The 12,563-nt window shown below is 51.7% G+C and overlaps 1 protein-coding gene across 1 annotated transcript in view; it reads right to left on the bottom strand.

Annotated features, from left to right (window-relative positions):
* LOC121040989 (uncharacterized) overlaps positions 1 to 12,223 on the bottom strand; it is a 43,456-nt gene extending 31,233 nt beyond the window's left edge. Inside the window, exons 1-2 of the mRNA XM_040491812.1 lie at positions 11,463 to 12,223; positions 6,398 to 6,496 (exon numbers count right to left, since the gene is read on the bottom strand). Coding sequence (XP_040347746.1) covers positions 6,398 to 6,496; positions 11,463 to 11,906 — 543 coding nt within the window. The 5' untranslated portion in view covers positions 11,907 to 12,223. The remainder of the gene's footprint in view (positions 1 to 6,397; positions 6,497 to 11,462) is intronic.
* Between the last annotated feature and the right edge of the window lie 340 nt (positions 12,224 to 12,563).

The raw sequence follows: 12,563 nt of genomic DNA, 5'->3' as shown, positions 1-12,563 counted from the left end.
CACACACACACACACACACACAGGGACAGGGGAGGGATGTGAGGTGCTCCCCCACACCAAATGGAGCACTTTGATGGTATCTGGTCGGATACTTGAGTGCAAATAGGAGGTAAGGCACGAGTTGAAGGAGACATTTTAATTTTTCACGGTGCGTTTCTAGAATCCTTTTCAAATGGAAATGCATCAGCGTGTTAATAATAAATGTAAATAGTAATAGGTAAATGACACAAGTCAAGGGAATTAAGCACATCACCTGCTCCTTCCTTCTTCCCTTTTCCTCTTAGAAGAAAAATCCCTGTCGGCCGTGGCATTTCCCACAACAAGCCTCTCCCTCCTCACCCCTTCCCCACCCTAGGGATCCTGTCAACTACTGGGTACCCCCATGTCTGTCCATTCCTGTCGCTTGCTATTGAGGGCAAGGAAGAGGGGGCTTAGAGCTGGGTCCATCAAAGGAACCTCCCTCAGCTCAAGCCCCACTGACCCTTGCCCCCCAGAGGCTGCCCCAGAACAAAGCAGGGTGTCTGCTTTGACAAAGACCGGCCAACCTGTTAGCATTGGGGATATTTCTCCTCTGTGTTTCCCAAGGAGATATGGGGAGCCTTTATGCCCCCTTGGTGCCACCCCACTGACCCCAACCATTCAAAACCTCCCTTTACTGATGCCTCTGGGATTGAACTGGCCTGGCTGATCTTCTGCTCTCTGATGGTTCTTTTTCTCTTTGGGAAAATTATCTAGATTCTTTCAGCTGCAGTTCAGAGTTTGAAGGTCCTTGGAATTATGCCAACTCTGTCAGCAGTTATCAAGCAACTATAATGTGCCCGGAGCTGGGCTACCATGTTTTCACGTTTTCACAATGCGCAAGGAAGAAAATCAAATGTGCACACACGAAGAAACAAAGTCCTCAAAGAGCTGTTATTGGCACGAGGGGCACAGCGATAAGTGACGAGGGTCCCTGAGATCTGTTTTAAAAACCGCAATGACGTGAAGGAGGTGGAAACTCACCATCAAGGTAAATCCGGCTTCCCTAAGTTACTTACAGAGAGAATTAGGGCTAGCCTCTTAACCGTGTCAGCTTTGTCGCTTAGAAAAAAAGGGCTAAGTACTTTAGTTCATCCACTTACAGTTTTCAGTGATTCTCAGATGAATAGACCAGACGATACGAATATTTATCTCCTTATGTAACAATCATAGTACACGGGATAAAACACAACTGAAATCCTTTAGACGCATAGCCGAGTTTGCGTGAAATAAAGGGAGCTCCCTGGGGAACAGCAAGGTTTGCTAACACGTAAGCTTACGCCAGTGTTTCTCTGTGGACATTTTCTAACTTACAGACTAAAATACTTTGTTTTAAGCCAAAAGACAGCCTTGGGGTCCATTCAAGGGGGTGGGGGGATATAAAAGTGACTCCTGAATAAATCCTAGAAACCTAAAGAATTGCACACTTAGTAGAAACCTACTAGAAATAACTGGGTGCCTGGGTGGCTCCGTTGGTTAAGCGTCTGACTTCTGTTCAGGTCACGATCTCACAGTTTGTGAGTTCAAGTCCTGCGTCAGGCTTTGTGCTGACAGCTTAGAGCCTGGAACCTGCTTCAGATTCTGTGTCTCTCTCTCTCTCTCTGCCCTTCCTCCTTGAGTGCTCTCTCTCTCTCTCGCTCTCTCTCTCCTTCAAAAATAAATAAACATTAAAAAAAATTTGTTTAAATCCACCTGCCAGCAAAGAGGGAGATGTGACCAATCTAAGCAGGACTTGGGAAAAAAAAAAAATCAAACGATCATTTATAATATCTATATAATAATATAGATATTATACATCTAGTAGTAACCTGTAGTCACATTTATTAGCTGGTTTAGGAAACTCTAAGTGAAACAATAAAAGGTAGATCTTTGTTGGAAGTACCTATGAGAACTTATAGAAACAACCTAAATTTTCTCCATGAAAACCCTCTTTCTCTCAATTTGTCCATGTGATCTACACCAGATAAGCTTTATCAAACATGAGGTCACAATCTGCAATCCCAGAGCACTTTGGAAAGTGCCGGCCACGACCATGGAGAAGAGCCCACACAAGTAGGGGTTCAGCCACTGAAACTATAAAATAATAAAATTGTCAGAAACAAATTATAAATGTGCACGTGTAAGATATGCTAAAATTTAAAGGATGTAATTTAAAACACCAGAAAGGAATAGGATAATATTATTTTTTGGAAGATTTTTTTTTAAGTTTGCTTGTTTATTTTGAGACATAGAGAGAGAGCCAGGGAGGGGCAGGGAGAGAACCCCAAGCAGGCTCAAACCCACAAACCGTGAGATCATGACCTGAGCCAAAATCAATAGCCTGGTGTTCAACTGACTGAGCCACCCAGGCATCCCAAGGGACAGGATAGTATTAAAACAAAAGCAAAACCAAAACCAAAACAAAACAAAACAGAACAAAACAAAACACTGGAGAGATTTAGAAAAACAAACAAAAAAAGAGAGAAATTTTAGAAACAGTAAATATAGTTACAGAATTAAAACTCATTAAGATATATTAAACATCCGATTTGACACAGATAAGAGAGAATTATGGAAAGATACTCACAGAAATTTCATATGGAGCACCTAAAGAGAAAGTTCTGGAATATACAAAAGAGTAAATCAAATAACAGAAGTTGAAATGGCAAGATTAAATGTAGTGTCACTGGATTTCCAAAAATAGAAAATAGGGCGGGTGGCAGATAGTTTTTAACACAAAAATATGAGGAATTGATGCAGAGAGAAGCGATTGGGACATAAATTGATGTATATGTGGATGACTGCCAAACAAATACTGGTCACGTAAACAAAAATTTCAATGACTAATTATTAAGTCCGTCAGAGAAAGACAGATGTCATATGTTGTCACTCATATGTCACTCATTGAGAAACTTAACAGAAGTCCATGGGAGAGGGGAAGGGAAAAACATAGTTACAAACTGACAGGGAGTCAGACCATAAGAGACTCTTAAATACAGAGAACAAATTGAGGGCTGATTGGAGGGGAACGGGGGGGGGCAGAGGGAAATGGGTGATGGGCATTGAGGAGGGCACCTGTTGGGATGAGCACTGGGTGTTGTATGTAAGCAATGAATCATGGGAATCTACTCCTGAAGCCAAAATCACACTGTATACACTGTTTGTTAGCCAACTTGACAATAAATTATATTAAAAAACAAAAAACAAAAAACATGTGGTAGGATTAAAGCACAAGAAAATTAACACAACACTTGGGAAGGGAGTTAGCTGGAATTAAGCCGCTGTAAAGTTTCTGTGTTATTTAACATGAGGGTAGCGGAATTAAAAAATTTTAGACTTGGTCACAGGTGTACATCAGTGAAAGCCTTTAATTTCAAACACAGTGGAGGATGTAATGGATTTCAAAAAACTCGTATTGGACGAAATTGTCAAAGTAGCAACTGAGAGTGTCAGGATCAAAAAAAAAAGCACAAAATACGGGGGAAATGAATCCAACATTTTCAATAGAATAAATGCAAACGGGCTAAACTCACAGGTTTAAAACAGGTTGAAATCCTATTACAAATGCCTAGGGGAATAATATTTATGAGGGACACATTTAAACCCATGCATATGCCAAAAAGTAAGAAAAAAAAAAAATACCATGATAGCATTCCAGACCGAATAGAAACCAAACAGTAACACTGCGTTCAACAATATAGTCTGCCTCTTTTTCACATGCTGGGACGTGGTTGCCCCCTTCTCAAATGTCCAAAGATTAAAATCCAAACAAGTTATCTGAACACAAAGGAATTCGTCTATTAAATTAAAAAAAAACCTGCAAAAACTAGAAAAGCCCTACATTATGAGAATTTGAATAATGTGCATCTAAATAATCTCAGGTCAAAAAAAAAAACCTCGAAGTAGGAATTAGAGAATATTTTGGCTATTAAGATACAACCTGCCAAATCTTGCAGGACGGACCTGAGGTCATGCCCAGAGGGAGAGTTAAGCCCTGAACACATATTCTAGAAATGAAGAAAGGTCAATTTTAAGAAGCAGACACTTAAAAGAAAAGTAAAGATCCAGTAGAAGAAACACCAATAGTAACAGAACAGTTTTAAAAACCAACAACTGGGGCGCCTGGGTGGCGCAGTTGGTTAAGCGTCCGACTTCAGCCAGGTCACGATCTTGCGGTCCGTGAGTTCGAGTCCCGAGTCAGGCTCTGGGCTGATGGCTCGGAGCCTGGAGCCTGTTTCTGATTCTGTGTCTCCCTCTTTCTCTGCCCCTCCCCCGTTCATGCCCTGTCTCTCTCTGTCCCAAAAATAAAATAAACGTTGAAAAAAAAAATTAAAAAAAAAAAATAAAATAAAATAAAAACCAACAACTTTATTTTGATACATTTTTAAATGTAGACAAAAATGAATATCTCCCCCAATGTGTAATGTATCATACAGACTCAAAAAGAAAAAGGAGGCTTGTCTATGTCACGGCCGTGACAGGGACTAAATCAGGAGTCAAACAGGCATGACAGGAATTTCTGCATTTGGTCAGCATCTACGAGCTCCTAAAAGACCTTACCTCCCAGGTAATAGCAGGAAAAGCCTACACAGAAAATTACTACATTTCCTGATGAGAAGAGTGAAGAGCAGTGGGTAAAATCTTCGTGAGTGATTTCCAGAGAGAGGTGAGTCCTCCACGGGTCCACAGGGAGCCCAGCAGGTTTCATACCTGTATGCCTGCTCTGAGTGTGGAGAGGGTCCCATAAATCAAAGACTTTCAAGGGATGAGGACATGGCAGTTCAGTCTGGGATGTCAATGTGGCCTGGCAAGGGAAATATAGATAGATGATAGATAGATAGATGATAGATAGATAAGAGATAGAAAGATGCAGTGCATAAAGGGATTGAGTGCATCAGGCTCCGAGCTGTCAGCACAGAGCCCAACGTGGGGCTCGAACTCACAGACCGTGAGATCACAATCTGAGCTGAAGTCGGACGCTTAACCGACTGAGCCACCCAGGGACCCCTGAACATTTTTTTTTTTTTTTTTAATTACAGAGGCTTAACTCAGATGGAGACTGAGGAAGAAACTACCAGTGAAGTTGAAGATAGGCCAATATAAATTATCCCACACGAAGCAGAGAGGAAAAATACTGAAGAAAAAATGGAGCAAAGCGTCAGTGACGTGTGGCATAGGAACCCCTCCCCAATCTATGTGATGCCTGAGTAGGAAAGGAGGAGACCGTAAAATATTGGAGTAAAGTCTTGCTGGACTGTTTTTCCCCAATTTGATAAAAAGGAAAACCACTCCACAGATACTCGGAGTTCAAGGAAGTGCAAGGTATTGATACAATCAGAGTCCAGTCACTGCAAACTTCAGAGCCAGAGACAAACAGGAACCGTGGCCGAGACCGGGGGTGGGGGGTGGGGAGGGGAGGCTGCCGAGTCCCACAGGGCAAGCACATCTGGGGACAGTCACTGACTGGTCACCAGGGGCAGCGCGACCCAACAGGAGGCACACACTCCGTCTTTAGAAGGAAACCCTGTGTCCCGTGAGGGCGCAAGGCGGAAACCCGAGACGAGGACGGAGACACCGCGGTCCACGGTGCCAGAAAAAACACAGAAATACCAACCTGAAGGGAAGCTTTGCCAGACGGGAGCCCAAGTCAACAAGAAGGAGAGAAGAATCCAGGAAATCGACGGGCAAATGTAAACGATGGGATGTTGACCGTCTGAAGTGAGGTGACAGGAGTGTGGTATCGCGTGCAGGAGAACGTACGGCCGTGAGACAAGACTGGGGGGGGGGGGGAACAGGCGCGTTTACGGTTCTTTCCATTTCCAGCGTGTGTACTAAAGTTTTTACACTGGAGTTCACACTGTAATACAAGGCAGCCTCTGAGAGATTAAGGATTCCTGTTGTAATCCCTAGAGAAACACGAAAAATGCAGGCATTTAGCCAACAGCCAATAGAGGAGGACGGACAGGCTGCAAACTTGCATGATCCGTGGAGAGGGAAGCAGGCACAGAGAGCCCGCGGGGTCAGTACGAGTCAGGAGCCGCATTCGGGACTGCCGTCCGGCCACGCTTCTGATCACACCAACTATAAATGGTCTAGAGCTCTTCCAAAGGACCGATTGCTGTAGAACTTGGGGTCCCACCATTTACAACAAGAAAACTGAAAAAATTATCCATCAACCGTTTTCAGACAACAGGGGGGCGCGGGACTGCTGGGCAATTGAAAAAGGGAAGCAGATCAGGAGAACTCCGTGCTCACCCAGGATTTCTGCCTGGAGGAAATTTCTAGACCCTGGTGCCGGGCAGGGGATCCCACCCCGAAGCCAGAAGCAATGAGGAGATGGCCCCACTGGGGCCAAGGTGCCTGGAACACGGAGGGCAGGCCAGGGTGAGGAGGGGGTCACAGCCTGAGGAAAATCCAGAAATCTGCATGGACGACCCCTGAGACGCTGGCTGATATCAGTCTGCAGGCGGGGCTCCAGCTGACGGTCAAGGAGGAAGTGCTGGAAAGGAGGTGGTAACACAAGGGGAAGCCAATGTTACAGGAATGGAAAGAGGAAGGAACCAAATTCTCATTATTCACAGACAAGTTATGAAAATGAACTCGCGGTTACAAGGCATGAGAGCCATGAAGAAAATCAACGCGGTTTTTGTGGGCTGAACACAACAACAGAAACTGCAACTACAAAACCAACAAAACCGACAAGACACAGGAATACATTTAAGCCAAAGACACACACACAAAAAACCTAAATGGGAAACCTAAATGGGAAAAAAACCTAAATCCTGGTGGCGGCACCCAGGTGAGACACAGGTGCAGCCAGGTGCGTGTGTGCGCAGAGGCGGGCTCCACGTGGAGCCCACGTCCCTTCCCCAGACCACCCACGAAGAGGCAGGGAGCCCCTCGAAAGCCCTTCCAGGGTCCCCCGCCAGCTGTTTCCAGCTGATTCCCACCTTCCGTGGGGGAGCAAAGCGCTCACGTCGTCCGAGATGTTTTGCCGCATCTCATAGAACAATTGGCTACAAAGGCCGCCTGAGTACGACCACAGACCACATGCTTTTGGCAAACCACAGAGGAAGTCTAGATACCAGAAACAAGTGTGGGAAAACGTCATTATGATTTTTATGGTGAATAACACATGTTTTAAATGTTTATTTAATTAATTTTTTTTTTTTTTGAGAGAGAGAGAGAGAGAGAGAGAGAAAGAGAGAGAGTGATCGGGGGAGGGACAGAGAATCCGAAGCAGGTTCCACGCTCCTAGCTGTCAGCGCAGAGCCCGACGTGGGCTCGTACTCATGAACCGTGAGATCACGACCTGAGCTGAAGTCAGACGCTCAGCCTCCTGAGCCACCCAAGTGCCCCGAATAACGCATTTTTACATGTGTCTTGAACCGCACAGTTCGTGAAGGAAAATACGAATGAATTCCATGGAAGTAAGCATCAAAACCTTCTCTTTAAAAAGACGCCATAAAAACAAAGTTAAGCCACCACGGGCCACAGTCTGGAAGCAAGTATTGGCCGCGTGGGTGACTGACGAAAGATCAGAATCTCGGCTGCACAGAGAACCCCCGCCGATCGAGAACAAAGAATGGCAGTAGAAAATCGGGCAAAAGATATGGAAAAGCATTTCATGGTAAAGGAGCCCAGGATTTTGCATAAACGCACGAAAAAAGGATCCAAGTCTCTAGCAATCAGGGAAAGGCTGAGCATCACCTGTGAGTTACCTGGGTGCCCCCCAGACTCTCCTGCTGGAACCCCAGTGCTCAGCGTGACGGTGTCCGGACCTGGGGCCCCTGGGAGGTCCTGAGGTCATGAGAGCGCTGCCCTCACGGTGGGGTTCTTGTCCTGACAGGCCCCCCGGCCCCTCCCGCCACGCGAGGACAGCCTGGAGGTGGCAACCTGCAAATGGAAGGGGGTCTCACCATGAACCCGACCAGCCTGCCACCCTGCTCCTGGACTCCCGGCCTCCAGGACCACGAGAAAGAAATCTCTGTTATCTACAAGCTGCTCGGGCCGTGCTGCTCCGGGGGCCTAAGGCAGAACCCATCCGGAAAACTAAAAGTTTACACGCCCCCGCGGGTCGGGGAAGATTTGAAGCAATGGGACGCACCGACTCCTGGCAGCTGTGTGACTGCACCACTGTGTGGGAGTAAACTTGTCAAGAGCTGGCAAATTGGAGATGCTGTAATCCCACAACCTTTGGACGCGGGACCGGGGACCTCCATACTAGACCGGTCACCCCGGTTCCCATCAGTCTGATACAAGAGGAACTGGGTAGCCCAGCAGATCCCTCGAGAGGAGAGTGGATAAATAGATTCTAGAACCTTCATGCAAGGAAACGCTCACGGAGAAAATGACCGGCTGGTGCTGTGTAGGGGCGCACGGAGCTCGCACGGTCGGGTCGCGGGGGGATGTGAGCCCTCACGCTTCACGTGGACGGCATCGCAGAGGGAACCCGACTCCCCTGTGCAGGCCCCCAGGCCCCAGGAGCAGACTGGGGTGCGGCGCCCCACGGAGGAGGCGGTGGAGAAGCGTCCAGAGCCCAGGCTGTCTCCTGGGGGCGGATGGCTCAGTTTCCGAGTGGTGGTCCGCCTGAACCCGTGTCCGTCTCTGTCCTCCTGTCCGTGTCAGGTGTGGGACCCGATGCAGCTGTCTGCCCTCCGGGCCCTCCTCCCCCAGACGCTCCCCACATGGGTTTTCCCTTCATGCACATCTCGGCCCAGAGTGCCCGAGTCAGGAGGCGTCTCCGAACATGAGGCTGAAGGTGCCACACAGCGTCCCCGGCGCACGGCCCCGGCTGGGTTCCTGCACAGCATCGACTGCTGCCCGGGGGCTCCCTTAAGGGCATCTGTCTCTGCGGGGCTTTCTCTGACTCCTGTCTTCTGCCCCTTGATGGGGAGAGGGCAGGGTGGAGAGGGACGGGCTCCCTGCAGGAGGTGGGGCTTCAGCGGCCGGCAAGGGGTTGCATCCCATGGGCTCAAAGGATTCCCCCCCAGCAAAGGCGCAGGGCCGCATGCTGAGCTCACGCAGGGCAAGGCCGCCAAGCCGCCATCGCGGGTGTGAACGTGGTGTCAGAGGGGGTGACAACACACACAGGGTCGAGGGCTCATCTGTGTGCAGAGGGGCACGGACTGGATGCACGGGGGCTGGGGCTTTGAGGAAGGGTCTGTCCCCCAGCTGACACCAGCAGCTCACGTTTACTGAGGCCGAACGTGTGGCAGGCCCCGTGCCACGTGCTTTACATGCAACCTCACTTCATCTCCCAGCACCCCAGCTCCAGCCTGGGACAGCGGACCCTGCCCGGCAGGTAAACAAGGGCCCTGAGGTCACCGGGGATGGTTGGCTGCCGTGGCCGCGGTGCCCGCTCTGACCTCGGCCGCCCTCCCCACGGCTCCAGAGGACGCTGCACAGCCTGGTGCTGCTGGGAATGGAGCACAGAAGGACAGAGGGAGGACGAAGCCGGGTCCGAGCTCAGCTCCCACGCGGCCACGTCCGCACTCTCCCACAGCTGCTAACCTGGATGTAGGCTTGGCTGGGAGCCACCGTGCAGCCAGACCGGAGCAAAATCATCGTGTGATTGAGTGTCTGAAGGAACAAGCCGGTAAGAGCGTGTCTGTGCCACGGCATGGGAGAAATCCCTCTTTGAGGCCATTTTTTTTTTTTTTTAATTTTTTTTTTTTCAAACGTTTATTTATTTTTGGGACAGCGAGAGACAGAGCATGAACGGGGGAGGGGCAGAGAGAGAGGGAGACACAGAATCGGAAACAGGCTCCAGGCTCCGAGCCGTCAGCCCAGAGCCCGACGCGGGGCTCAAACTCACGGACCGCGAGATCGTGACCTGGCTGAAGTCGGACGCTTAACCGACTGCGCCACCCAGGCGCCCCAATTGAGGCCATTATTAAGGGAACTTGTGTGACAAGGTCATTTCCTCAACGGTGTCCCCAGACTGAGTTACAATAGTGACATGTATGGTATGCTTTCCCAGAATGCCCCATATTGTCATTCCTACAAGCCCCCCCCCACTCCCTGGCCAGGGCCGGAAGGGGAGGAGACAGACATGTGGCTGCAAGCCAGGCACCTGTTAGGGGGTGCTGGAGAGTTCCAGGGCTGCCTGTGAGAGCAATACCCCCAAGGGGACCCCCGAAGATCATGCCTCCGGTGGCCATGTGGTCGTCATACTGTGACCTGTGACAAGAAACGTGTGCTGGTCTGCAGAGCAGTCTGGCACCGGGAGCTCCCCGGGAATTTCCTGAGAGCTGAGAACGGCAAAGGTGTCTTTTGTCATGTGAATCAGGTGGCTTGGGGGGGGGAGCCCACACCTGAGGAGGGGGCTGGTCACCAGAAGAACCCACCTGGGGGTCAGAGGGCTGGGATTTTCCCTCTCTGCCCTCCCGCCCCCTTCCCTGGACCCGAGAGGAGAGGGGCTGGAGGGGAAGGTCAGTCCCCAAGGGCCAGCGATGCCACTGGGCCCAAGGCAGGAAGCCGTCACACCTCCTGTGGCACCTCCTGTGGCTTCTCTTCCTGTGGCTCCTCCTGTGGCCACTGCTGAGTGCAGCCTTGCCTGCCAGCCCTGATGTGGCCAGAGGAACGTTCCTCTGAGCTCTGTGAGCCGCGCTGGAACCCGAGGAGGGGTCGTGGGAACCCCTGACTTGTAACCGTGGCTCAAAAGCACAGGTGATGGCCCGGACTTGTGCCTGGGGTCTGGGCTGGGGGGGTGCGGCCGGTCTTGTAGGACGGGGTCCTTAGCCCGTGGGGCCGGACTCTGTCTTCTGGTGGATGGCGTCACACTGAGTGCAATCGAAGGACACCCCCGGTGGCTTGGTGGGGTCAGGTAAAACCCCCCAACCTGGACTGCAGTCAGAATCCTACTGAATCAGGGTGTTGGACCTACAGAAGTCACAGAAAATGACCAGGTCACGAAGGTCATTTCAGCTCCTACCTGTATCCCTCAAATTGCCAGCCCGGAGGGGTCTAGCCCATCTACACGGAGACCCTCAGGCTACTCCGTGGAAAGTTCCCCGCAGAGAGGAACTGAGGCTCCAGACAGCAGCTGGGACAAAGTTGTCCCCACGTGGGTCCCTCTGTCTCCGTCAGCCCTTCAGAGGGCCACAGCCCGGCCAACATCCGACCGCAGCCACCCGGAAGGCCCCGGGCGGGCACCGTCCAGAACTCACATAGCCTGTGAGCGCAAGAAATGGTGTGCCTAAGGCGCTAAGGTTTGGGGCGTTTTGATCCCCAGCACGGGGCGACCACAGACACAGCAGCTGGGACACGATCAAGGCTCAAAAGGAAGCCACTGCTGCATCCCACGTTCTGACGGGCGTCCTAGGCGATGCGAGGGTGCACCCCTCTGGGCTCAGCCCCCACCCACAGAAGACGCCGCCGGGTGGGGAGTGGATGGCCGGCTGACACCCAGACCCTCGCTCTGACCGGGGCCCGAGCCCAGAGGCCGAGGCCAAGATACGCACGGTGATGACGGGGCAGGAGGCAGCTCTGTGCCTTTGAAGGACGCGGCCACCTAGCTCGGCCACGGGTGTCGGCGACCTCGCACGCCCTCCGCTGTGGCGCCTCCACAGCTGTTCCCCGACCCCTCGCCTCCCGCAGCTGACAACGACATTGAGTGCAATTCCTTCCCGGGAGTTTCTTTGTTCTTTCAGCAGCTCTTTGTTTCTCTGATCCTCAAAGAGCCTCTGAAACCACAGGGACCGGGCTGAGGAAGGGTTAAGGACGTGGGGTTCAGTCTCAAGGAGCCCAATCAGGGCCCGTGCCTGGACGCGATGATTTGTGCACGGCTTCTCAGGGAGACACGACCCGGTTTCTCTGCGCTGCCCTGCTAAGAAGGCCCGGATTTCTACGCGTAAACGCTGCGCCCCAAAGGCGGGCAGGGAGAGCAGGAAAGAACCGCTCTTCATCAACTTCTCGCTCCCTCACGGGATCGCACCGGGCTGGGCGCGATTTCCGCTCGAGTAGCCCAGCACAAAGCCCCGTCTGGGCCCCGGCCGCCTGGGGACTCCAGATTAGGCTCCCGGCATGGCCCCCCGAGCCTGGCTGTCGGGTCCTGCACGTAGGGCTGGTCCAGAAAGGCGCCCCTGGTGTGTGCTCCAGGAGGTCACAGGCCCGCGTGCGCATTGCCCTTGACCTTCCTCCGTGAGGCTCTCTCGGTGGGGCCTGGGCTGGAGGCTGCGGGGGTGGAGCCCCGCTCACGGCTGGCTGACCCTCCTCAGGTCCCCAGCCCCGGTTTCACGGCCGTGGGCGGGAGCAGGATGGGTCGTGGAGGAGTGCTGTGAGCGAGCATGGTGTGTGCGGGGTGACGGGGGATCCGAGCCAGCAGCAGGAGCCCAGAGCAGCATAGAGCTGTGCAGATGGTGAGCACAGAGCCGGCCACGGGCACAGGAAATGCAGCCCACGCCGCCCCGGGGTGCTGCCTGCCTGCTCCTGCCGGCACAGAGTTTGTGCCCCAGATTTTGCTGGAAACGTTGGAAACGGATGTGAGGCCCAGGGTCCACCCACTCCCGTACGGAGGCGGTGATGGTGTCGGGCTGCAGACTGTCCTCACCGATGGCCTGGAG

Source organism: Herpailurus yagouaroundi, unplaced genomic scaffold, assembly GCF_014898765.1.
Source record: "Herpailurus yagouaroundi ecotype Mexico unplaced genomic scaffold, PumYag 182, whole genome shotgun sequence".
Lineage (NCBI taxonomy): Eukaryota > Metazoa > Chordata > Mammalia > Carnivora > Felidae > Herpailurus > Herpailurus yagouaroundi.
This window is presented reverse-complemented; position numbering and strand designations above follow the sequence as displayed.